Source organism: Eretmochelys imbricata, chromosome 3, assembly GCF_965152235.1.
Source record: "Eretmochelys imbricata isolate rEreImb1 chromosome 3, rEreImb1.hap1, whole genome shotgun sequence".
NCBI classification, from domain to species: domain Eukaryota; kingdom Metazoa; phylum Chordata; order Testudines; family Cheloniidae; genus Eretmochelys; species Eretmochelys imbricata.
The window spans coordinates 121340853-121365315 of NC_135574.1; the positions used below are offsets into that span (position 1 = coordinate 121340853).

The 24463-nt window shown below is 42.7% G+C and overlaps 1 protein-coding gene across 1 annotated transcript in view; it reads right to left on the minus strand.

The window, feature by feature from the left end:
* LOC144262403 (plasminogen-like) overlaps positions 1-24463 on the minus strand; it is a 58758-nt gene that overhangs the window by 23241 nt on the left and 11054 nt on the right. Inside the window, exons 5-12 of the mRNA XM_077812163.1 lie at positions 23924-24063; positions 21308-21428; positions 18659-18777; positions 16686-16848; positions 15548-15678; positions 13906-14071; positions 7465-7652; positions 6534-6673 (exon numbers count right to left, since the gene is read on the minus strand). Coding sequence (XP_077668289.1) covers positions 6534-6673; positions 7465-7652; positions 13906-14071; positions 15548-15678; positions 16686-16848; positions 18659-18777; positions 21308-21428; positions 23924-24063 — 1168 coding nt within the window. The remainder of the gene's footprint in view (positions 1-6533; positions 6674-7464; positions 7653-13905; positions 14072-15547; positions 15679-16685; positions 16849-18658; positions 18778-21307; positions 21429-23923; positions 24064-24463) is intronic.

Below are 24463 nucleotides of genomic sequence, written 5' to 3' on the forward strand. Positions count from 1 at the left end.
TGGATCTCTCGTTCTATAGCAGTTTTAGCTTGAGGAGACACCCGGTAAGGTTGGACCCTAATTGGGTGAGCATTACCTGTGTCAATGGAGTGGTATGCCCATTCAGTCAGTCCTGGGGTGGCTGAGAACATTGGCGCGTAGGTAGTACACAGCTCCTTGATCTGCTGTCGCTGCAGACGCCCAAGGGTCATGGAGAGGTTCACCTCTTCCACACCACCAGCACATTTCCCTTCGTAGTAGACACCTTCGGGCCACTCAGCGTCGTCTCCTCCCTGGGCTATAAACTGACAAACCTTTAATTCTCTGGAATAAAAGGGCTTTAGAGAATTAATATGGTATACCTTAGGCTTTCGGTTGGAGGTGGGGAATGCTATGAGATAATTAACAGCTCCCAGGCGCTCCTGGACCGTGAATCGCCCTTCCCACGATGCTTCCATTTTATGGGCCTGGAGCGCCTTTAAGACCATGACCTGGTCCCCTACTTTGAAGGAACGCTCTCTGGCATGTTTATCATACCAGGCTTTTTGCTCTTTTTGAGCATCCTGTAAGTTTTCTTTAGCAAGGGCTAAAGAGGTTCGGAGGGTGTTTTGTAGGTTGGTTACAAAGTCCAGAATGTTAGTTCCTGGAGAAGGTGTAAATCCCTCCCATTGCTGCTTCACCAACTGCAATGGGCCCTTAACCTCACGGCCATATACAAGTTCAAATGGGGAAAACCCTAAACTGGGGTGTGGTACAGCTCTGTAGGCAAAGAGCAACTGCTGCAACGCTAGGTCCCAATCATTGGAGTGCTCACTTACGAATTTACGTATCATGGCCCCCAAAGTTCCATTAAACTTCTCCACCATGCCATTTGTTTGATGGTGGTAAGGAGTGGCAACCAAGTGATTTACCCCATGAGCTTCCCAAAGGTTTTCCATAGTTCCTGCCAGGAAATTAGTCCCTGCATCTGTGAGGATGTCGGAGGGCCAACCTACCCTGGAAAAAATGTCTGCTAGTGCCTGGCACACACTTTTAGCCCTGGTGTTGCTTAGAGCTACTGCTTCCGGCCATCGGGTGGCAAAATCCATGAAAGTCAGTATGTACTGCTTTCCTCTGGCTGTCTTTTTCGGAAAAGGACCCAGAATATCCACAGCTACTCGTTGAAATGGAACTTCAATGATGGGGAGTGGCTGGAGAGGGGCTTTGACCTGGTCTTGGGGTTTTCCCACTCTTTGGCACACCTCACAAGACTGGACATAGGTAGAAACATCCTTGCCCATTCCCTCCCAGTGGAATGACCCCCCAAAACGGTCTTTGGTCCTGTTCACCCCAGCATGGCCACTAGGGTGATCATGGGCTAAGCTCAAGAGCTTGGCCTGGTATTTAGTTGGAACTACCAACTGTCTCTGAGGATGCCAGTCTTCCTGGTGTCCACCAGAAAGAGTTTCCTTGTATAAAAGTCCTCTTTCTACAACAAACCTGGATCGATTAGAAGAGCTGAGAGGCGGTGGGTTGCTCCGTGCCGCTGTCCAAGCTCTCTGGAGGCTTTCATCTGCTTCCTGTTCAGTCTGGAATTGTTCCCTTTATGTTGGAGACATCAGTTCCTCATGGGATTGTGGACCTAGGCTTGGTCCCTCTGGAAGCGATGTAGGGGATGGGGCTGTTTCCGTTGACTGTGAACCGCTCTCCGCTGGTACACTATGTTGGGATTCAGGCTCTGGCTGAGCCTCTTGTATAGGGTTATGGGCTGCTGCCAGTTCAGGTTCGGTGGGACCCTTTGGTGTTGAGGTTGCAAGTACTGGATTCAGTGCTGGCAATGGGTCTGGTGTTGGTTGTTCGGCTGGTTCCGGGTCTGGGATTGGTTCCATCTGGGTCTCTGGGACTGGATCCTCTACTGCTGTTGCAGACATTGGCCTGGGGTCTGGGTCCATCACCTCTGACCGGGTCCTGATAGAAGTTTCCGGAACAGAGCTAGGCCTCACGGCTTGTTTAGCCTGGCTGCAGCTGACCGTTCCCACCCTCTTGGCCTGCTTCACATGATTGGCCAAGTCTTCCCCCAACAGCATGGGGATGGAATAATCATCATAGACTGCAAAAGTCCACGTTCCTGACCAGCCCTTGTACTGGACAGGCAACTTGGCTGTAGGCAAATTGAAAGAGTTGGACTTGAAGGGTTGAATCGTCACTTGGATCTCTGGGTTGATTAAATTGGGGTCCACTAAGGAAGCATGGATAGCTGACACTTGTGCTCCAGTGTCCCTCCACGCGGTGACCTTCTTCCCGCCCACACTCACAGTTTCCCTCCGCTCCAAGGGTATCTGGCAGGTATCTGGGCCTGCGGACCTCTGGTGTGATTCCAGTGCAATGAACTGTAATCTGTTGGGGTTCTTGGGGCAGTTGGCCTTTACATGCCCCAGCTCATTACATTTAAAACATCGTCCAGCTGACGGGTCACTGGGGCGAGGTGGGTTGCTGGAGAACGGGGTGGTGGGACGATAAGGGGTCTGGAGGGTTCTTTGGGAGGTAGGTGGGGCCTTGGGCGGCCCCCGGTAATAGGGTGTGGTCTGGGGTTGTCCCTTCTGGTCTCCGCTCCGACTGCGACCAGTTTTCTTCTTCTCTGCCACCTCCACCCATCTGGCTCCAATCTCTCCTGCCTCGATTACAGTTTTGGGCTTCCCATCTAGGATGTATCTTTCTATTTCCTCAGGAATCCCCTCTAAGAATTGTTCCATTTGCATTAGGAAGGGCAAATTTACTGGAGATTCAACACTTGCTCCTGATATCCAGGCATCCCAATGTTTCACAATGTGGTAGGCATGTCGGGTAAATGACACGTCTGGTTTCCACCTTAGGGGTCTGAACCTCCGACGAGATTGCTCGGGTGTTATCCCCATTCTGACTCTCGCCTTGGATTTAAACAGTTCATACTTGTTCATGTGTTCTTTAGGCATTTCAGCTGCCACCTCAGCTAAGGGTCCACTGAGCTGCAGCCTCAGCTCTACCATATATTGGTCAGTAGAGATGTTGTACCCAAGGCAGGCCCTTTCGAAGTTTTCTAGGAAGGCCTCAGTATCATCGCCTGCCTTGTAGGTGGGGAACTTTCTGGGATGGGAAGTGGTACTTGGAGAAGGATTGCTAGGGTTTGTTGGGATATTCTGCTGAGCCTTTATCTTCTCTATCTCCTCCACATACTTCCTCTCTTTTTCCTTCTCCTCCAGTTCTTTGTCCCTTGCTTCCATAGCTCTCCTCTGAGCAGCCGCTTGGTGTTGTTCTGCCTCTTTTGCTGCCTCTTTCGCTGCCTGCCTTTCTTGTTCCTTCTCCTCCTTCTTCAGCCGCATGAGTTCTATCTGTCTTTCATGTTTCCTTTGTCTTTCCTCAGCCTGAAATCTGGCTAATTCCAGCTTTTATCGAGCCATGGATTTTGTCATTCTAACCTCTCTGTTTTTAACTAACTTTACACCCGAGGTTTAGAAATAAACAAACAAAACTTGGCTGTAAAATTTTGCTGTGCTGGAATAGAATACCTATTCTCTGATAGTGATTGTCAGCCTACAGAAAAAGACAATTTCCTTGTCTCTACTCTGGGCCCAAATCAAAGCAAAAAACCTCCAACTACTTGGAAACCTGCTTACCAGCAGCCCAAAGGAAAAAAAAAGTTTCCTTTTTAAACTTGTGCTCCTTGTAAAAAATCAAAATCCAAAAAAAAATCCCTGCCACTTTTGTCTCCAGGCAAATGGGTAGAACACCCCCCCCCCCATTTACTTTTAGGGAAAAAAAAAACTCTGGGTTGGAAGACTGTGAATTTCCCTGCAGGAGTTAAGTACCCTGCCTCCAGGCAAAGAAAACCTGCAATTCACAAAGATAATCCCCTTTTGTCTCTGCTTGGCCACAAAGCAGAGAAAAAACAAGCTGCTTTCAGTTTCAGCTGCTTTCTGGACTTCCTTTCCAAAGGAAAAAAAAATTTCCTTTTTAAAATCTGTATTTCTAGTTCAAAAAATCTCAACTGGATCTCAAAATGATTTCAGGTTAATCCCACCACTATGCCACCATGTCAAGGTTCCTTCCCCACTCTAAACGCTAGGGTACAGATGTGGGGACCTGCATGAAAAACTTCCTAAGCTTATCTTTACCAGCTTAGGTCAAAACTTCCCCAAGGTACAAAATATTCCCCCCTTTGTCCTTGGATTGGCCGCTACCACCACCAAACAAATACTGGTTACTGGGGAAGAGCTATCTGGAAACATCTTTCCCCCCAAAATACTTCCCAAAACCTTGCCCCCCACTTCCTGGACAAGGTTTGGTAAAAAGCCTCACCAATTTGCATAGGTGACTACAGACCCAGACCCTTGGATCTTAAGAACAATGAACAATCCTCCCAACACTTGCACCCCCCCTTTCCGATGAAGTGAGCTGTAGCTCACGAAAGTTTATGCTCAAATAAATTGGTTAATCTCTAAGGTGCCACAAGTACTCCTTTTCTTTTCGCGAATACAGACTAACACGGCTGTTACTCTGAAACCTATGATAATCAAGGTGGGCCATTTCCAGCACAAATCCAGGTTTTCTCACCCTCCGCCCCCCCCCACACAAACTCACTCTCCTGCTGGTAATAGCCCATCCAAAGTGACCACTCTCTTTACAATGTGTATGATAAACAAGGTGGGCCATTTCCAGCACAAATCCAGGATTTCTCACCTGGATTTGTGCTGGAAATGGCCCACCTTGTTTTTCATACACATTGTAAGGAGAGTGGTCACTTTGGATAAGCTATTACCAGCAGGACAGTGAGTTTGTGTGTGTGGTTTTTGGAAAAAAAAAAGGGGGGGGGTGAGAAAACCTGGATTTGTGCTGGAAATGACCCACCTTGATTATCATACACATTGTAAAGAGAGTGGTCACTTTGGATGGGCTATTACCAGCAGGAGAGTGAGTTTGTGTATGGGGGGGCGCAGGGTGAGAAAACCTGGATTTGTGCTGGAAATGGTCCAACTTGATTATCATACACATTGTAAGGAGAGTGATCACTTTAGATAAGCTATTACCAGCAGGAGAGTGGGGTGGGAGGAGGTATTGTTTCATGGTCTCTGTGTATATAATGTCTTCTGCAGTTTCCACAGTATGCATCCGATGAAGTGAGCTGTAGCTCACGAAAGCTTATGCTCAAATAAATTGGTTAGTCTCTAAGGTGCCACAAGTACTCCTTTTCTTTTTGTTGTCAGTGTTTCTTTTGAATTCTGAACTTCCCCATGGATATGTGCCAGTTAAAATGTTGCCAGCTCTCCCACAGGGACTGTCCATAAATTACATAACACATTAGAGGATGGGTTGGTCCTCAGTTGTCATGTTTGTTTCGGTGTTCCGTGGGGCTGTGGGTCTTGAAAAAATCTCCAAACAACGTGTTACGTAATTTATAGGCAGCCCCAAATGTGCAGAGCACAGTGAGCTGGCCCCAGCTGCAGGAGTTCTCGCAGGCTGGAATCTCTACACCCTCAAGCAGCTTCTTCCTGGATGCCAACATTCTAACTCTCTACCCCACCAGCTCAGCAATTACTTAGGCACCTCCTAATCCCCACATCAGTTTTGCTGCCATACAGCCCCACATCTGCCCAAAGCCCAATAAATTATGCACCCCCAGCCCTCCACATCGCCCCCTCACATCTCAGAGCACCTCTGCTTCTCCTGCAGCTCCACAGGTTCTTCATCCCCCCCTTCCCATACGAGGTGTTGAAGGGTGCAGAGGGGAAGGGGGAGGAAGAGAGCAGATGGACCCATTGCTCCCAGGATGGGAGGAGTAGGAGGGAGCAGAGCCATCCTGAGCTCTGCTGGGCTTTTTCTGCTCTCTCCTCCTGTGAAAATGGTGTCAGCTACTCCTTTTGTCATCTTGGTTTACCCCAAAATTTTCCTCAGCTCCTATGGGAAGGGAGAGCACAGCCCTGCTCCACCACAGGAGGCAGGGAAGTGGGGCAGGCAGTCAATCAGAGGGAGTTTATTCCCCAGTGGGGTTTGGAGGCTGGAGTTTCTCACATCATTGGGAGTCTGGTTCCAGCGGAGGCCAAAACCACATTACTGAGGATGACATTGGGGGAATTGGCGATGCTAAGAGTGCACCCCATCTCCCACATACACCCTGCCTCAAGCCATGGCAGGGATAGGATATGGAACCACACAAAACTCAGCAGCTGTTGGGTACAGGGGGGAGTGTCAGGGTAGCTAGAGGCGCGCTGGGGTAGGAGAGTGTCTGTGTCCTGGGATGGATCATAGATGCTGTCTAGAGGGGTGTTTGAGGAGTGTGCTGTGGCTGGAGAAGCCTGGAGCCAATCTTGTGTCCTCCCCTTCTGTCCCTGCTGCTGCTGCTACCACAAACTGCTCCTTCCAGCAGGGGAGGCTACCTGCAGATATGTTTACTTGAATAAGAGATTTACATGATCGGGTTCATAGTTTGTCCTGAGAAAAGTAAAGTAAAGTAAGAAGAGTTCTTCAGTGATCCACAAACATGGCAGAGCGGAAAGAATGACTGCTCAATGGCAGGAAGTATTGTCAGAACTGCTGCTTACGTTTTTCTCCAGCCCTGCCCGTGGATGAGTCACTGGCGTGAAATACTCATGTCTGTGAGAATTCCATTCTTGACAAGTCCTGCCACTTGCGGTGGTTGTTATTGTGCCACGATAGTCTTTACCATTGCCAAGTACACAGTCTGCAACCAGGAAAGAAAATAAGAGGGTGATTCTTTGCTGTGTATCACTGGGCCAAATTCAGAGGTTATGTACTTTTGGTACTTACATGCCCTGTGGTGTAGCAGAAAAATAAACTAGCAGGATGGTATAAGAACATATAAGATAGCGTAGGCTAGGATTATTGCTGGAGATGGGCAAAATACTGATAATGAAAATGTTGTTTGTTTTTTGTCAAAATGTGTGTTGGGAATTCACAAAACATGTGAATTTAGAGCAATTTTATGAAATTCCAATTTTATTTCATAAAATGTCAGGCTAAATATCTTCTACAATCGGATCGGGAAAAAACAATTGAAAAAGCTCCCATTACACCAAGTTCCTTCCTTGGTTGGTGTCACCAGGGCTTTCTCAGCAGAGCTGCAGGTTTCAGAGTTAACAATTAATGAAGATGAATGGGGCAGTTCCAACTTCTGAGCAACGGTTTCAGGCTCTCTAAAAACTTACACAGACATCATGCATCACTTCAAGATGTAGCCCCAGTGTAACCTTTTCCTGGCAGCCTTTAGTGTTAGAATATTTTTTAAAGAAAAGGTTAGATACAGATGACCTCACATGAATCTAAGAGCCAGGGCCTCAGGCATGTGTCTGAAGCACCAATGCGTAAAGGCTTGATGCTGCAAGTTGTTAAGCGTTGGCTTCAATGGGACTGTTCACATGCTTAAAGTTAAGTACATACTTAAGCATTCTGATGGATGGAAGCCATATTAAACGCTATAAGTCTTTTACATAATGATTATATTTTGCTGGTTACCTGTTTGGGTGGGTGTCGTTGTATGAAGGGTTGATGCCATCGTTGTCCGAGGGGGCTTTGGTAAAGACAATTGTACATTGCCACACCGCCTCAGATTGCAGTATTCCCATCTCACAGTAGGATCAATGGTGTAACACCAGGGGCTTCTATCACCATCTGGGTTTCTGCAATAGTTCTGCTTCAAGTCCCTAGAAATGTAAACACAGTGTGTTCTTATTCATGCTACGGCACTGAAAGAGTTTACGGGAACCTCCTATAAAAACACGGTATGCATGTAGACACTAAAGGAATTGTGTATTGTGATACAGCAGGGCCAGGGAGTAGTGGGAGAGGGGAAATATATAAGCCCTAGGTTAATTAAGGCATGGTTCCCTGTAGACTAGGGAGGGTTGCTACAGGTTAATTGGAGCACCTGTAGTAAATTAAGGCCCTGTCAGGAACCTAATAAACCCCCCTGCTTCAGGCAGTCAGGGGGTATGAGGAAGGAGAGAGGACTGGAGTTTGGAGGTGTGTTGCTGAGATTTGAAAGACTAGCGAACTGAAGGAAGGGAGACCCTGCCTCAGCATGGCAGGAAGACTCCCTCCCGCAACGTCAAGGACGGAGAGTAACCCTACACAAGGGGGAAGAGGGTAAGAAACCTGCAGGGGTTGACAAGGGCTGGGGCTCAGAGTGAGGAGCAAACCCAGACCCCTCCCCCTCTTCCCTCCTCTACCACCTTCCTGGGCCACCAACAGAGCCCTTGGTGCCCCAAGAGCAGGGGCAAGGGGTAGCGTCTTAGCCCCCTGCCAAGAAAAGCATGGGACCTACCATACCAACATTGGCCATTTTGTCACAATATATTTATTTAACATAGATAGCAGAAATTCTATTGCCACCATGTCAAAAGAAAACATCCTTTATGGCTATTATATCAGCAGAGGGCTGAAGTTCATATTGACATCATAACTGGTAACAATCCTTTTTTATGCATGAGGAAACATAAAACAACATTTGCAGAATTTAAGCCAAAAGCTATACCAATATCATGATTTGCTGAGTAATGACTGGTGTCATAATATTATTATTAATAAAAGACAAATAACTGTATACAATAGTAGAAAATTAATGGGCGATATTGTAGAAAATGTGGATTCCACAGTATTAGGCTTCCACCACAATTTTGACAGCAGGAGCCCCACCATGCATGGCGCTGACAACAGGAGCCCTGGCTGCCCCAGCCCACTCTCAGCCGTCGGCCCGCTGCTCTCAGCTCCGGGCGGCTGACAGTGGAAAATCACAGAAAAGAAATAATGGACTTTATTACCACAAATAATAAGGTCCATTATTACTGGTCTGCAATTTTTCCACGGCTTGCCTGTAACTCTGCCACAACTTTTTGACAATCATCCTGCAGTTCAAGTAGGGCCTTAGCAATTACGTATTAATAAATATTCAAACAGATCCAGAGCTTTTGGTGGCAGGGTGGGGAGGGGGGGAGAGGATGGGCGGGTTTGCTTTTAGAAATCAAAATGAAGGATTTTTTGAAATAAAACATAAGAAAATACCAGGCCCTTCCCTCTAAGTTCTTATGGTCTAAGGCTCAGCAAACATTTTTGCATGTGAATAACTTTATGTGTAAGAATAGTCCCACTGAATTTATTGGGACAACTCCCATGCATATGGGTTTGCAATGCTGGGGCATAAAATAGAGACACATAAAGAACATGAAGGAGGATGAAATGGATATGAAAAAGAGGGATGGGGGTTTGATGAAAAGAATGTGGGCCATATAATATGTCGTTTGCTCGTCATATAAATACTGGTACATTTAATCAGAAACTGAGGTGTGGCAAGAGAGGAGAAGCAGATAGCAGAGGAGTGGAGAAAAGGAGGACTTGTGGCACCTTAGAGACTAACCCATTTATTAGAGCAGAGAAATGGAGGACACTGCGGAAAGTAAGGCCACAGAAGTGGATATTGAGCAGATATTTAAAAGTGGAGAAGGGAGATGCGTGGCTCACAGGAAAAAAGGGTGCACTTCCAGGCAGGCACAGGCAGCAGCATGAAAAATGGCACAAGATGCCAGACTTGGAGGAGGAGGCAAAAGGAGCAGCCAGTTGGTCAAGGTGCAGATGACAAAGTGATTGCAACAGATGAGATGAGATGACATGTAAGCAGGGTTTCAGCTAGGAGTTACGTTGAAAGAGACAGGGACTCCAGGAAAGGCCTTGAGAAGACAACAACATGGTTAGAGAGCTGTGACAGGATGATTATTTAAGCTTCTGTATTTTGGACAGACTAAAGAAGGCAGAAGTGAGTATTAAGAAGCCCAGTGAGTTGCTATTTACATTGATCCCACCACCCCTCATTTCAATTTGTCAATCCAAGATGGGTTTCCTCGTTATTTATTTACTATGCATAAGAGAGACCAGCATATTTTTAAATGCCTATACGCAAATGCAAGGAGTATGGGGAATAAACAGAATAACTGAATCATAGAATCATAGAATATCAGGGTTGGAAGGGACCTCAGGAGGTCATCTGGTCCAACCCCCTGCTCAAAAGCAGGACCCATACCCAATTAAATCATCCCAGCCAGGGCTTTGTCAAGCCTGACCTTAAAAACTTCTAAGGAAGGAGATTCCACCACCTCCCTAGGCAACGCATTCCAGTGTTTCACCACCCTCCTAGTGAAAAAGTTTTTCCTAATATCCAACCTAAACCTCCCCCACTGCAACTTGAGACCATTACTCCTTGTCCTGTCCTCTTCCACCACTGAGAATAGTCTAGAACCATCCTCTCCGGAACAACCTCTCAGGTAGTTGAAAGCAGTTATCAAATCCCCCCTCATTCTTCTCTTATGCAGACTAAACAATCCCAGTTCCCTCAGCCTCTCCTCATAAGTCATGTGTTCTAGACCCCTAATCATTTTTGTTGCCCTTCGCTGGACTCTTTCCAATTTATCCACATCCTTCTTGTAGTGTGGGGCCCAAAACTGGACACAGTACTCCAGATGAGGCCTCACCAATGTCGAATAGAGGGGGACGATCACGTCCCTCGATCTGCTCACTATGCCCCTACTTAACATCCCAAAATGCCATTGGCCTTCTTGGCAACAAGGGCACACTCCTGACTCATATCCAGCTTCTCGTCCACTGTCACCCCTAGGTCCTTCTCTGCAGAACTGCTGACTAGCCATTCGGTCCCTAGTCTGTAGCTGTGCATTGGGTTCTTCCGTCCTAAGTGCAGGACCCTGCACTTATCCTTATTGAACCTCATCAGATTTCTTTTGGCCCAATCCTCCAATTTGTCTAGGTCCCTCTGTATCCTATCCCTGCCCTCCAGCGTATCTACCACTCCTCCCAGTTTAGTATCATCCGCAAATTTACTGAGAGTGCAATCCACACCATCCTCCAGATCATTTATGAAGATATTGAACAAAACCGGCCCCAGGACTGACCCTTGGGGCACTCCACTTGACACCGGCTGCCAACTAGACATGGAGCCATTGATCACTACCCGTTGAGCCTGACAATCTAGCCAACTTTCTACCCACCTTATAGTGCATTCATCCAGCCCATACTTCTTTAACTTGCTGACAAGAAGTGTTAGTACATAAAGTAAATTATTACTTAACTGGCAACACAGAGATTTTGTGGCACAAGTCTCATGACTGGAATATTTGTATAGAGGGGTATAGCTTATTCAAGAAGGGAAGCGAAAATAAAAAGGGAGGAGGGGTTGCATTATACATCCATAATATATACACTGGTTCTGAGGTCCAGATGGAAGTAAGAGCCAGACCAGTTGAAAGTCTCTGGGTAAAGATAAAAGGGGAAAAATAAAGGTGATGTCATGGCAGGGGTCTACTACAGTCCACTTAATCAGGAAAAGGAGGTGGATGAGGCATTTCTAGAACAAAAAACAGAAATGTCCAAAACACAAGAACTGGTAGTAATGGAGGCTTTAATCACCCGGGCATCTATTGGAAAAGTAATACGGCAGAATACAAAATTTTTAGTAAGTTCTTGGAATGTATCAGGGACAACCTTTTATTTCAGAAAGTGAAGGAAGTAACCATGGGAACAGACATTTTAGATTTGATTCTGACCAACAGGGAGGAATTGATAGTGAATCTGAAGGCAGAAGGCAATTTGAGTGAAAGTGACCATGAAGCAATAGATCTCATGATTATAGGGAAGGAAAGGAGTGAGAAGCAGAAAAAGAACAAAGGACTTAGAAAAAAGCAAACTTAGAGAACTGGTAGGTATGTGGGGGGGGAGCAGTAGATGTGATATATTATTTTAATAAGTCTTTTGACACAGTCCCATAGGACATTCTCATAAGCAAATTAGGGAAATAAGGTCTAAATAAAATTATGATAAGATGGATGCACAACTGGTTGAGAGACCCTACTCAATGAGTAGGTTTGCTACTCAATGGTTTGCTATTAAACTAGAATATCTAGTGGGGTCCTACAGGGATCAGTCCTGGGTCTGGTACTACACAATATTTTCATTAATGACTTGGATAATGGAGTGGAGAATATGCTTATAAAATCTGCAGATGATGCTAAACTGGGAGGGTTTTACAAGGACTTTGAAGGACAGAATTCGAATCCAAAATGACCTTGACAAATTAGAGAATTTGTCTGAAATCAACAAGATGAAATTCAATAAAAACAAGTGCAAAGTACTTCATTTAGGAAGGAAAAATGCACAACTACAAAATGGGGAATAACTGGCTAGATGGTAGTTCTACTGAAAAGGTTTGGGGGTGATGGATCACAAACTGAATATGAGACAACAATATGATGTAGTTGTAAAAAAGGCTAATATAATATATAACTGTTCCCAGAGAGTAGTTATCAGTGGTTCACAGTTAAGTTGGAAGGGCATATCAAGTGGGGTCCCACAGGAATCAGTTCTGGATCCAGTTCTGTTCAATATCTTTATCAATGATTTAGATAATGGCATAGAGAGTACACTTATAACATTTGTGGACGAGACCAAGCTGGGAGGAGTTTGCTAGTGCTTTGGAGGACAAGATTAAAATTCAAAATGATTTGGATAAACTGGAGAAATGATCTGAAGCAAATAGGAAGAAATTCAATAAGGACAAATGCAATGTACTCCACTTAGGAAGGAACAATCAGTTGCACACATACAAAATGGGAAATGACTGCCTAGGAAGGAGTACTGCAGAAAGGGATGTAGGGGCCATAGTGGATCACAAGCTAAATATGAGTCACCAGTGTAACACTGTTGCAAAAAAAAGCAAACATCATTCTGGGATGTACTAGCAGGAGTGTTATAAGCAAGACATGATAAGTAATTGTTCTGCTGTACTCCACATTGATTAGATCTCAATTGGAGTAGTGTGTCCAGTTCTGGGTGCCACATTTCAGGAAAGATGTGGACAAATTGGAGAAAGTCCAGAGAAGAGCAACAAAAATGATTAAAGGTCTAGAAAACATGACCTATGAGGGAAGAATGAAAAAACTGGGTTTGTTTAGTCTGGAGACGAGAAGCCTGAGAGGGAACATATCAGTTTTCAAGTACATAAAACGTTGTTGCAAGGAAGAGAGAGATAAATTGTTCTTCTTAACTGCTGAGGATAGGACAAGAAGCAAGGGGCTTAAATTGTAGCAAGGGAGGTTTAAGTTGAACATTAGGCAAAACTTCTTAACTATCAGGGTAGTTAAGCGCTATATATAATATTCCCAACCCCCATCTCCTAATTATGACTACAGCAGTCACAAAATACATATAACTTAGCAATACTATACATATTCCTGAGCAGTATGTATTGCAACATTATTTGTGTCCATATAAGTAATTTCCATTTTCTTAGATTCTCCCATACACTGTCCTGAAGCAGGTTTAAAGGCAGCTGTCAGATTCTCAAATACATAACACAGTGCATATTTCTATGACCTACAGTGTGGATCTGATGGCAGAATTTGGCCATAAGTCTGATTCTTGGAATATTTATGACAACTCTTAATTTCTTTAAGAGCAATTTTAAAAGACACTATACAGTACTTACATTTAGCCCAGAATTTAAATTTTGTGAAAACAAGTTTTTTTTAAATCTTAGACCAATATAAATGTTTCATTGGTTTACAAAATAATAATGAAAGATGTTATTTTAAATGAAATACATCCTCTTCCAGTGTTTGAAACCACTGCAGTATTAAGATCCTGAAAGTGAAGCTGGCTTAGCTAATTTTCATTGTCCAAGTGGGAGAAACTAAAACAATTAAACAAAGACCTAAAATAACAACAACTGAATTGGATTTTAAAATTCTATCTCTCAAGGCACTCTTAGTAAATTGGTAAAGAAATTTGTTTGCAATGTGAATTTTAACTTGACAGTGTCCCTTTACGTGGATGGCACAATTAATAGATTTCTGGACAATGCCTACACTGCTTTTGTGATAGTGGTCGAAGTAAACATACGCATTTGGATATGCCTCTGGGGTTTTTGTGTGTTTGTGCGGAGACATTGATCTCCATGCTTGGCATTTCTTTCCTGAGACAGTCATCGAAGCTGTGCCACGGTAACTCAGGCCAGTGCCTCGAAAGCAATCCTCAATGACTGGACCCTGGTGAAGCACAATTGCATCTGTAATGAACAATAAAAAGCAGTGCTTTAAAGGTGAATTTTACTTTGATAAACGAGCACAGAAAAAACAAAACAAACAAATAAAAGCAATAAACAAACAAGTCAGAGCGATTAGCCTGCCTGTCACAGATACCTTCTTATGACAAGATCTCATTCAGAAGGGGCATTTTAATGGGTTACCTTCATGAGTCAGATGCTGTTCCTTAGATGCAATCTCAGTTTCAATTTTGTGTTTATGGGCATACTTGGATTAGAGAATCACAAAGTTCAGAATTCAGAGTAGCAGCCGTGTTAGTCTGTATTCGCAAAAAGAAAAGGAGTACTTGTGGCACCTTAGAGACTAACCAATTTATTTGAGCATAAGCTTTCGTGAGCTACAGCTCACTTCATCGGATGCATTCAGTCTCCCCACTGTATTTTCCACTGATTGCATCCGATGAAGTGAGCTTTAGCTCACGAAAGCTTATGCTCAAATAAATTTGTTAGTCTCTAAGGTGCCACAAGTACTCCTTTTCTTTTTGTGAAAGTTCAGAATGTGGATCCAAAGTTGTGCTTTTATATCAGATGTATTTCTAGTGACCTTGCATTGGGATGATTTCCCTTTGTTTGTACTGAAAGAGTTTGGGGTTGTTAGTTAGGATATGTAAACAGGTGGAAGTGTTGGTTTGGATTTTTCAGGGGTTGGAGTTTGGAGGCTGATGTTTTCTCTAAATTATTGCAGCTTCTATTGATTTGTTATCGATGGACACACATCTGGTGTATCTATGTATACTTGATGGTGCCAAGCAATTTGGGTAACTGGGATCCTACTGTACTTGTATTATTTGAAGGGCTGGTTGAAATTTTTGAGCCCAAAATTTTCTCACCAAAAAATTGAGTTTTGTCCAAAACAATAATTTTTAACAGAGAAATGTCATTTTAACCATTTTTTAAAACAATTGCAATGAGAAATTTTGAAACAAAAGGAAAATTTTCATTTCAGTTTTCAAAAATGGAATATTTATTGAATTTTTAATTACTATGTTTTTCTGCTTTATCTCCATTTTTTTTCTTTCCTTGCCATTGAATGCAATCGATTAATGCTTTCTAGGGTTTTATTTTTAATTTTTTCCTGTTTTTTAACTTTTTCCACACTTTTAAATCTTCTCTGATGTTAGAAAAGATACTAAGTTCAAAAGGAAAAATGAAGCTCCGTAAGCCCACTGCTCAGTAACTTTTCCAAAGCCAAGGCAGTCAGCGGAACAATATGATGTAAAACCTTTCTTCCTCACACTGCACTTTCCCACCAGACTTAAATCCTACCCTCAACAGGTTCAACCTTCCACTAATGTTCAGATGTGGTTTGCAGTGTTCAGATCAACACATTAATAAAAATATGAATAAACAATGATTTATTTGCAATTGGTACAAAAAAAGAATGACTGTCTCCCACTATTCCTTCAACTCCCATATCACAGGTGCATCCACTCTCCTTACCAGTGTTTTCTGCATCTGTCTCATCACAGCTGGGTATGTTACAGTATTCCCATCGTGTTGTGCTGTTGGTGGTATAACACCATGGCTTGATCTCACCGTCAGGGTTTCTACAGTAGTTTTCTTCTAAAGCCCTGAAGTAAAAGCACTGTGTGAAAATTAGCTTCTCGTGGAAATCTGATAATGGCCGAGAACAAGGGGGTGGGGAATGTTTCCTCACCTGTTTAATACTGTATTTATTGTGAGTCACTACTTCAGCAAAATGTTGCTCAGTAATTACATTTATCCATAATAAAGACAAATTACTGCAATGCATTATTGTTGTGAGTCCGGTCAGCATTCTAGGTAAGAGAGGTCCACATGCTAAGAATATGAGCAGCTTTTCTGATGCTTATGTAACCCCAGGTGAGTATTACAGGTTCCCCTCTATGTTGATCCACAGAGGATATGAGTTGTTACAAACCCTAGTTTTACAGCCTCGACTCTTCAGCTCAAACTGTAGCTGCTCCTGCTTTTAGCTCTGGAGGTCCCTGGTATGTTGGCAAAGATAGCAGTGATCACATTGAACTGGAGACTTAACGCATGTGCTGCTATAGATGGAGTTTAAGAGCCAAGGCTCTATAGCTGGAGGCTGTAACAGCTCGTATCCTCTGCGGATCAGCACAGAGGAGAATCTGTAACACATGTTCACCAGTGGATCACACTTGTGCTTCCTTCACTTGTGAGAGGACACCAATAGTAGTGCAGATAAAGCACATTGTGGAACAGTATCATCACTGGGAAAAATAATTTTTCTAACACTCTTATTCTACATGGAAGCACCTGGGTATGGAATACAGTAAAGGATAGATGTGAGAGGGGAAAAGAAGAATAGGAAGACCACGAATGCCAGAGCGGAAGATGCAAGTACATAAGAATAAGAGATGAAGAGGAGGAACACAGGAAAAATCAAAGAGCAGGATCAAGTGAAGAAATCAAAGAAGAATAATGAGAGAGCTGAAATAATATGGAAAAAGGAGAACTTAGCAATATGGTTGGACAAAAATTGTGCCAACCTCAATATTATGTCTACATCATCATGAAATGACTGTGTTCCTTGGTACTTCCAGCAGGCACCAAATAATTAAGAGGTTTTACATACTTGCAGGGATAGCTCTCTGGAGTCCTGGCATGTTTGTGGGGAAACTGAGCATTCCAACGTTGACAAGTGTTTCCTGACACAGTGACACCTATCTTGCCACGATAATCCTCTCCGTTTCCTGACAGGCACTGACGTCCTGGGCCAGGAAGTGGTGGTGGTGTAGCTATACCAGAAAAGGAAAAGAATATAAACAGTGCCTTCAAGATATGTCAGCTTAACTTTGCATAACTCAGCTTAACTTTGCATAATGTGGAACATGCACTTTTTGTTTCTATACTGGTGAGGTTTCTGAAGGCTATGGCAGGACATAAGCCAAAGCACAGAGAAAACATTCCTTCTTGACTCATCTCACTTGGATTTTAAGTTGCCATAAAATTTTCAAAAGGAATCAAACTTTCCAAAGAATGAATTCTGTTCTATGCCAAACCCTCTGAAACATCTGGCGGCAACATGACCACATTTAAACCATCCATCCTTTCCTCCGCCCTAGCTGTCTCACCACAATGGAGGTGAGAAAAGTGAGGTGAGGGAGTAAGACTAGGTGAGTCTGAGAGGTAGGATGGAAGAGCAGAGATTGTTAGGACAGGAGGTAGTGAGGATGAGGCCCTGTGAGATGTTGTAAAGAGAAGCATCACAGCAGGGTGTGGGGCCTTTGGAGTAAAACACAAATCTGGAGGGGGAAGATTTAATGGGAAGAGCGAGTCTTGGAACAAGGAGCCTGAGATGGTCTGGCAGCAAAAGGAGAATGCTGAAGAAAGGAAGATGGTTAGAACTACTCAGGTACTTATGCAATAAGCATTAAGAAAGGCAGGTGTCTATTAGCCACAGCCCACAAGTATTCCAAGGAGAACCAGAGCACTGGGAACCTCAAAGGCATAAATGAGCTACCATTGGGTTGTGAGTCCACATTTATTTATTTGGTTTTGTTTTTTAACTTGAAGATGAAAAGGAACATACATTTTGACTGTACATATAATTTCCCGATGGAAGAATAATAAGGTTCTAAAAGGTCAACATGTTCCATAAAACTAGTTAAAGTTCTAAACTCAGTATCAGTGATCTTACACTTTCTCAACCCATTTCTTACTGTAGAGAAACCTGTCAAATATTCACCCTCCATCAATAAATATGTGTTTTAATTGATCTCTATCCAGCAAATATGTGCTTCTTCATAAAGCAGTGAGCAAAGCATATACTTAAGACTAGGACTGATGACATAAATATAAGCCTGCTCCTCAAAGTGCAATTCTGGTCTGAAAATGGCATAGTGGTGCACCATATTTATTGTCTCTGTGATTTGCATGTCAAATGTGCTCAGTTTAATGGATTTTTTTAACTGCTAGCCCTGAGCTCAGAGGTCTTGTCTTCACTAGGAAAAAAGATGTGTTCTTAACTTGAGTTATCTAACATAGGATAAAATCCTAATGATGGCAACACAGTTTGTAGTTTTCACATGCGTTAACAGGCCACAGTAAATCCTAGGCTTCCCCACAGTTTTCCTTGACCTGCAAACTCTTGTGAAAACTACAAACTGCCTTGACTTCACTAGGATTTGACCTCCTGTTAGTTAACTTGAGTTTTTTTTTAAAAAACCCTTTTTTCCCTAGTGAAGATGCATCCTGAGACTCAATCTGAGTTATTTCCCTCTAGAGCTAACATCAGTAATAAAATTTCTGCAGGGCAAATTTGAGTTTCAGAGACAACTGTGCAAATTATGCACTCAGTAAACCTACGCAGCCCCATCACCCTCAATGCACTTACACAGGTTTAAATGAGTAGAACTTAGTAAACGATTCTATTAATGATGCACTTTCCCTGGCACAGAAGGCTCTTCTTGGAATATTTGTTGATGGATTCCACCCTCCAGCCTCACCCCCAACTTTTCCCTACATTTTGGTTCTAGCGTCTACCTGTTGCAACTGCCTGCCGTGATAGCTAGCTTGGGTTCCACAATCTCCATAAGTAACACTTACTGCAACGTGGAATGTTACAAAATTCCCAGCGTTTCGTGGGGTTGGTAGTGAAACACCAGGGCCGAGGCTCGCCATCAGGATTACGGCAGTAATTCATCCTCAGATTCTTCTCTGGAAAGCTGAAAATTAGAAGTTTAAATTAAGAAGCTAATTCACTAATGGCTGACAGTATGAATTGCCCCTTCTGGGGCACAAGGGGCTTTTTTGGACACTCTGATACTGGGCTAAAGAATGAAATATAAATTACATAGGAAAAACTATATTAAAAGAACAGTAAGGTTCCAAAGTCAACACTCAAAAAGTTAGGAAATGCCAGAATTAAGGTTACCTGTGCAACCTCATTTGGGCCCCTTGTTCATATGCACTATGGTAGTTCTGCCTAACATCATGCAGAAAGACTATTGCAGACCAGCAATAAGAGTCGCAGTCCAGTTTCTTACCCATAAGAGAACATCCTTTCTCTTCTTGCAATCCACAGCCTCATTCATTGTCCATTCTGTGCACTGAATGAGACAGGGGTCTTGTACAGCAAATGGCATGTGACCATTTAATTAAATACTGTGCCATGATGCACGCACACAAGGAGGCAGAACATCCTTAAACTTACGTATGTGCTTAAGAGCTTTGCTGGACTGGGGCCTAAAGGAATTACTAGACCCTTCTCTAACAGCGAGCTATTTTTAAAAGGAGATATTGCTTTGTTTGGCCGTTTCCTAAGTAGCTCGCCTTTATGCAATGTATCATACTACAAAATTTTAAAAATCTGAATATATTTGCTGTAAATTGAAATTGCTCATGTGATCCACTGTGTTGTGCTCTGCTCTCAGTGACCTATGTCTAGTTTTCCATTTTCCTTTTCCCCTCAACATTTTGGACCAGTTGGTGTGATTAGCTCTTCCTGATTGCACATGTGTAGGAGAAGGTACAGGACGCTTGCCTCCCAGCTGACTGCTCAGGATCTAGACATAATCACTATCTCTCTATTCCCTGAACACAAACACTGTCAGGGTCAGCAGAGACAGTGGTGGTGAAGGGAGAGGGTGAAGAGAACTGGTTTAGCATGAGGGAGGGAAGAAGATAAAAGAGAAAGAAAGAAATCAAGCATTTGCCCCAGGGGATCAAACCTTTGCTCTGACTACTCCTGTACTAATCTCAGTTCTTCAGAGGAAGGGAATCCCCAAACCACCACCCAGGCAATTTGTTCAATACTGTGACGTTGCAGGAGATATTCCTTCCTGGCAGGTCAGCTTAAAGTTGTGAAGCATATAAATCTGTTTCTCTGGTTTCCATTTTTTTAAGATCTCAGAGCAGAAAACTTTCATAATATTACCTCATCTTTCTTCTGATATTCTGTAAGCTTGTCTGTTTCAATATGTGTTTATTAGAGACTGTCTTTAACAAAAGGGGGACGGTGACTTTAAAATGTTACTGTCTTTCAGATTCAACCTCTTACTTGTTCATTCTGATTCATAAGACAAGAATGAAGGGCCACCTGAGGAGGTTTCATGTCACCAGCTGTTATGTTCTATACATCAGCTGAGAATGGGGAGCACTAAAAAGATCTTAAAAGTTTCAGATAAATATGGCCAAGCATTCAAGTTTTGCAAGGTGGTTATTATAGGTTTTATGAATGGCAGCATAGTCCAGTGGATAAGACACTGGCCTGAGAGTTGAGACCTGGGTTCTACTTCTGCTCTGCTACTGAGCTGTTATGTGACCTTGGGCAAGCCACTTAGGACCTGATAGTCAGAGGTGCTCAGCCCTGACAACTCCAGTCATTGGGACTCTGGATGTCGAGCATCTCTGAAATTTCTGCCCTTATATTATAGGTGTTATTTGTTTGTTTTGCTATTGGTATTGTTGTAGCACCTAGGAGCCCTAGTAATGGACCAGGACCTCAATATGCTAGGCGCTGCACAAAGAACATCCCAAGGAGCTTACAATTTATATAAAAGACAAGAGACAACAAGTGGAAAAGGACAGGCAGGGGAAACACAGTAAAACAATGAGACATAAAAAAACCCTCAGTTTCCCCATCCATAAAATGAGGACTATGATGCTTAGCAATGTAAAGTAATTTGAGATCTATAGATGAAAAGTTGCATGTACATGTTAGGTATTATTATTATTAATTATTATCAGAACCAAACCTCAGAGCCTTCTGAGGTTCTTCAGTCACTACAATTTTCCCTAGCTTGAATTTCAGATAACTTGGAGTGGCCTCCAAAGAAACAGAAAGAAAAGAGAAAGGAATGTTGATTTACCTTTTTCCATTGCACTGAGAGGTAGCAGATCAGCCCTGTTGTTGCCCTGGACCAAAACAGAACTTTTTGCCTCCCCAACCCTCTCTTTTTAAGGGAAGGATGTTAAAAACACACACACACACACACTCCCAAAGGCTGCCGATGGTATTAGTATGGCAAACAAGCAAAACGTCAAGTACATGCAAAAATGTATTGGCTCAAATGGCCAACGGAGAGGTTGGCCACCAAAAAACATGATCAAGTATTATCAACATGAAACTGGAAAATTACTATGAAAAATAATTTAACCATCTTTTTTCCCTTCTGGCTCCAGACCCCAGGGGCTATTTCCCTGGTCTTTGGTCCATCTAGCTGATCAGTTATTTTATTACTGGTTATGACTTACTTTGAAGGGATGTACCCATGCGAGTGAGGCTTCTGAGAATCCCAGTGCTGGCACTCCATCCCAGACTCGGTTTGGGAGATTTTGCCGTGGTAGTTTTCGCCACTGCAATGCATACACTCTTCTGTATGGGCAAGCCGGAGTGAAAACAAAGAAAAAAATCAAGAATAGCACTGGTCCGGAAACTTTCCCTTTGGACTTGCCATCAGCTCAAGAGACCAATTAGAAGACAAAACTAGAGTGAAGGACTATTCTAAAATGGCAAGCGTCTTTCTACCGGTGGGTGACTTCACCTACTTAAATACCTTTATTTTATTTGGCTTATTGGTTACACTATAGTGTATCTTTTTAAATAAAAACAATGAAAATTACAATTAAAAAATTATGATATGACAAGAAGATTCCTAAGGAGCTGTTAGGATGTATATATTACTGTCGAAACTTCCTTTGCAACGTAGCTTCCTTTAAAGAGTAATGACTTGAATAATGACAGGTTTCAGAGTAACAGCCGTGTTAGTCTGTATTCGCAAAAAGAAAAGGAGTACTTGTGGCACCTTAGAGACTAACCAATTTATTTGAGCATAAGCTTTCATGAGCTACAGCTCACTTCACCGGATGCATACTGTGGAAAATACAGAAGATGTTTTTATACACACGGACCATGAAAAAAATGGGTGTTTATCACTTCAATTTTCATGGTCCGTGTGTATAAAAACACCCATTTTTTTCATGGTCCGTGTGTATAAAAACATCTTCTGTATTTTCCACAGTATGCATCTGATGAAGTGAGCTGTAGCTCACGAAAGCTTATGCTCAAATAAATTGGTTAGTTTCTAAGGTGCCACAAGTACTCCTTGACTTGGATAATGAAGACTCTGGTTCCATGGGATGTAATATGATGACACTAAACAGCTAACATTCTCCCACTACTCTCAACAATCAGACCATGGCGAGGCCAACCCTCTGGATTGATGTTCATTTGATTTCCTGAACATAATCCATTAAGTTTCATAGATTCGACTTTGAAATCAGAAGGGACCATCAAGATCATCTAGTCTGACTGCCTGCCCATTGCCAGCCACAGAACCTCATCCACTCACTGCTGTAATAGATTCCTAACCTCCAGCTGAGTTACTGAAGTCCTCGAATCATGGTTTAAAGATTTCAAGTTACAGAGAATCACCATTTTCTCTAGTTTAAACCTGCAAGTTACTTGTGCCCCATGCAGCAGAGGAAGTCCCACCTGGGTTCAGTAGAATTGTCTGCGTGAGATTTAGAAGGAAAATAAAGGAAGAGCCATATGTTTAGAATAGGGGAGTTGAACCAAGATTAATCTCTTTATGCACTGAGCAAAGGATCCCTAGAAGTTCATGGTGCTTATGCTCATCAACTGAATCAAATTTTATGTGACTGCAAGATTTTCAGGACTGGCCCATGCCATATGTCTGCATGCAAAACTCCCACTGGTGTCAATGGCCGTTGTTTGCATGACCATGATCGTCAGGTCAATCTTTCTTTTCTTTTCTTTTCTTTTTCTTTTCTTTTCTTAAATATGCCATTTTCTAGTTAGAGCAGATCAAAAAGTATCTAAAACCAACCGAAAATTGTGATTCCATGATGTCTATTAAATATTTATACAATTTAAGCCATTCAGGGAGACATCCTTTTTGTTGAGAACTTTCGTGCTAAGTCCCAGCTGGATCTGAATTCAAAGCACAAATGGACCTGAAGCACAAAACTGAGATCTGTGTCTGTTTTTTTAACTCCCTCAAATAGGAGTTTCTTCAGATCCAGATTTTTGGATCAGGCTCGTCTCTAATTATGAGTCCTTTTGTACCATACAATGATCTGGCAAGGAGCTGTTATAATGGAAATGTTAAGTGACTCTGAAGTGGGATGCTGAAACAAAACCATTGGGAAGTGGCAAAACCCTATTTTTTAGTTTTGAAAGTTTCCAGACAGAATTATGGCATTTTGCCATGAACGATAACATCCAAGAACAAGGTCATATACAAACAAGGCCCTGAGTCAGTAAGGTACTTAAGCGCATGCCCAAACTTAAGTAAATGAGGGGACCTATTAATATCAATGGGACTATTAACATGCTTAAAGTTAGGTTTGTGCTTAAGTGCCTTGCTGAATTAAGGCCAATGGTAATAGCCATATTAACTACCACAAAAATGGGCCAGGTCCTCAGATTTTGATGTCCTTAGATATATTATGGTGGGATCGGTCTGATGATTAAAAATAGGATGTGATACTAATGCAGTACAATAATATTAACCAAGAAAAGATGTCCTCCTCTGTCATTGTCAAAAGGGTATGTCCTCTGGAACACATGTACTTGTATGTTGACCTTAGGGAACTGTTCTAATACCACTGAGGCTACCCAAAAGAACAACAAGGGGCTTGATCCTGCAAGTCACTTGAATAAAGACTACTCACCTGAGGAAGTTTTTTGCAGCTTCTGGATTCAAGTTTGCTGGCATGGTCTCAAATGAAGAGATAATGGGGTCAGGGAGCTAATATTTTCCATACTTTGAAAAAAAAGCACTTGCACAATTTAACATACTTAGAGATATGGTGATGTAAAAAGATCTTTGGTGTGTGAATCCTGACCTTCACATTCTTGGATGTTACAGTAATCAAATCTGGTATCAGGATCTGTTGTGTAACACCAGGGTCCTTTTTCATCCTCATCAGGATTTCTGCAGTAGTTTGCCTCTAACCCTGCAAGGGGACTGTTGTCAGGTGTATAACTGAAATAAAATAAAAATGCCATTACAGCGAAAGTGAAATGTCCTAATTTCTCAGGTGATTTTGGACTCTAGTCATACACATGAAAGACCAAGGAAATAGATGCTCCCTTTGGTTGCCCAGAGTTGAAATCCTTATCTGAAGAGTATTCTGTGGCTGTCATTAGTAGCCTCTTCATAGCTACTGGATGTCAGTTCTTTGATGACTCTGGAGAAAAGCCAACAGCTTCATATCTACAGTTTGTAGGAAATATGACAGCCTCATAGACCCAGAATGCTCTTTTACACTTGCAACGGATTGTTGCTGTTGGACTGCCAGGGTCTGAGCTCCATCAATAACTGCCTGCTGTGTTTTTCTAACACACATAGTTAAAAAGAGCAATATTTCATACAGAACACTTTC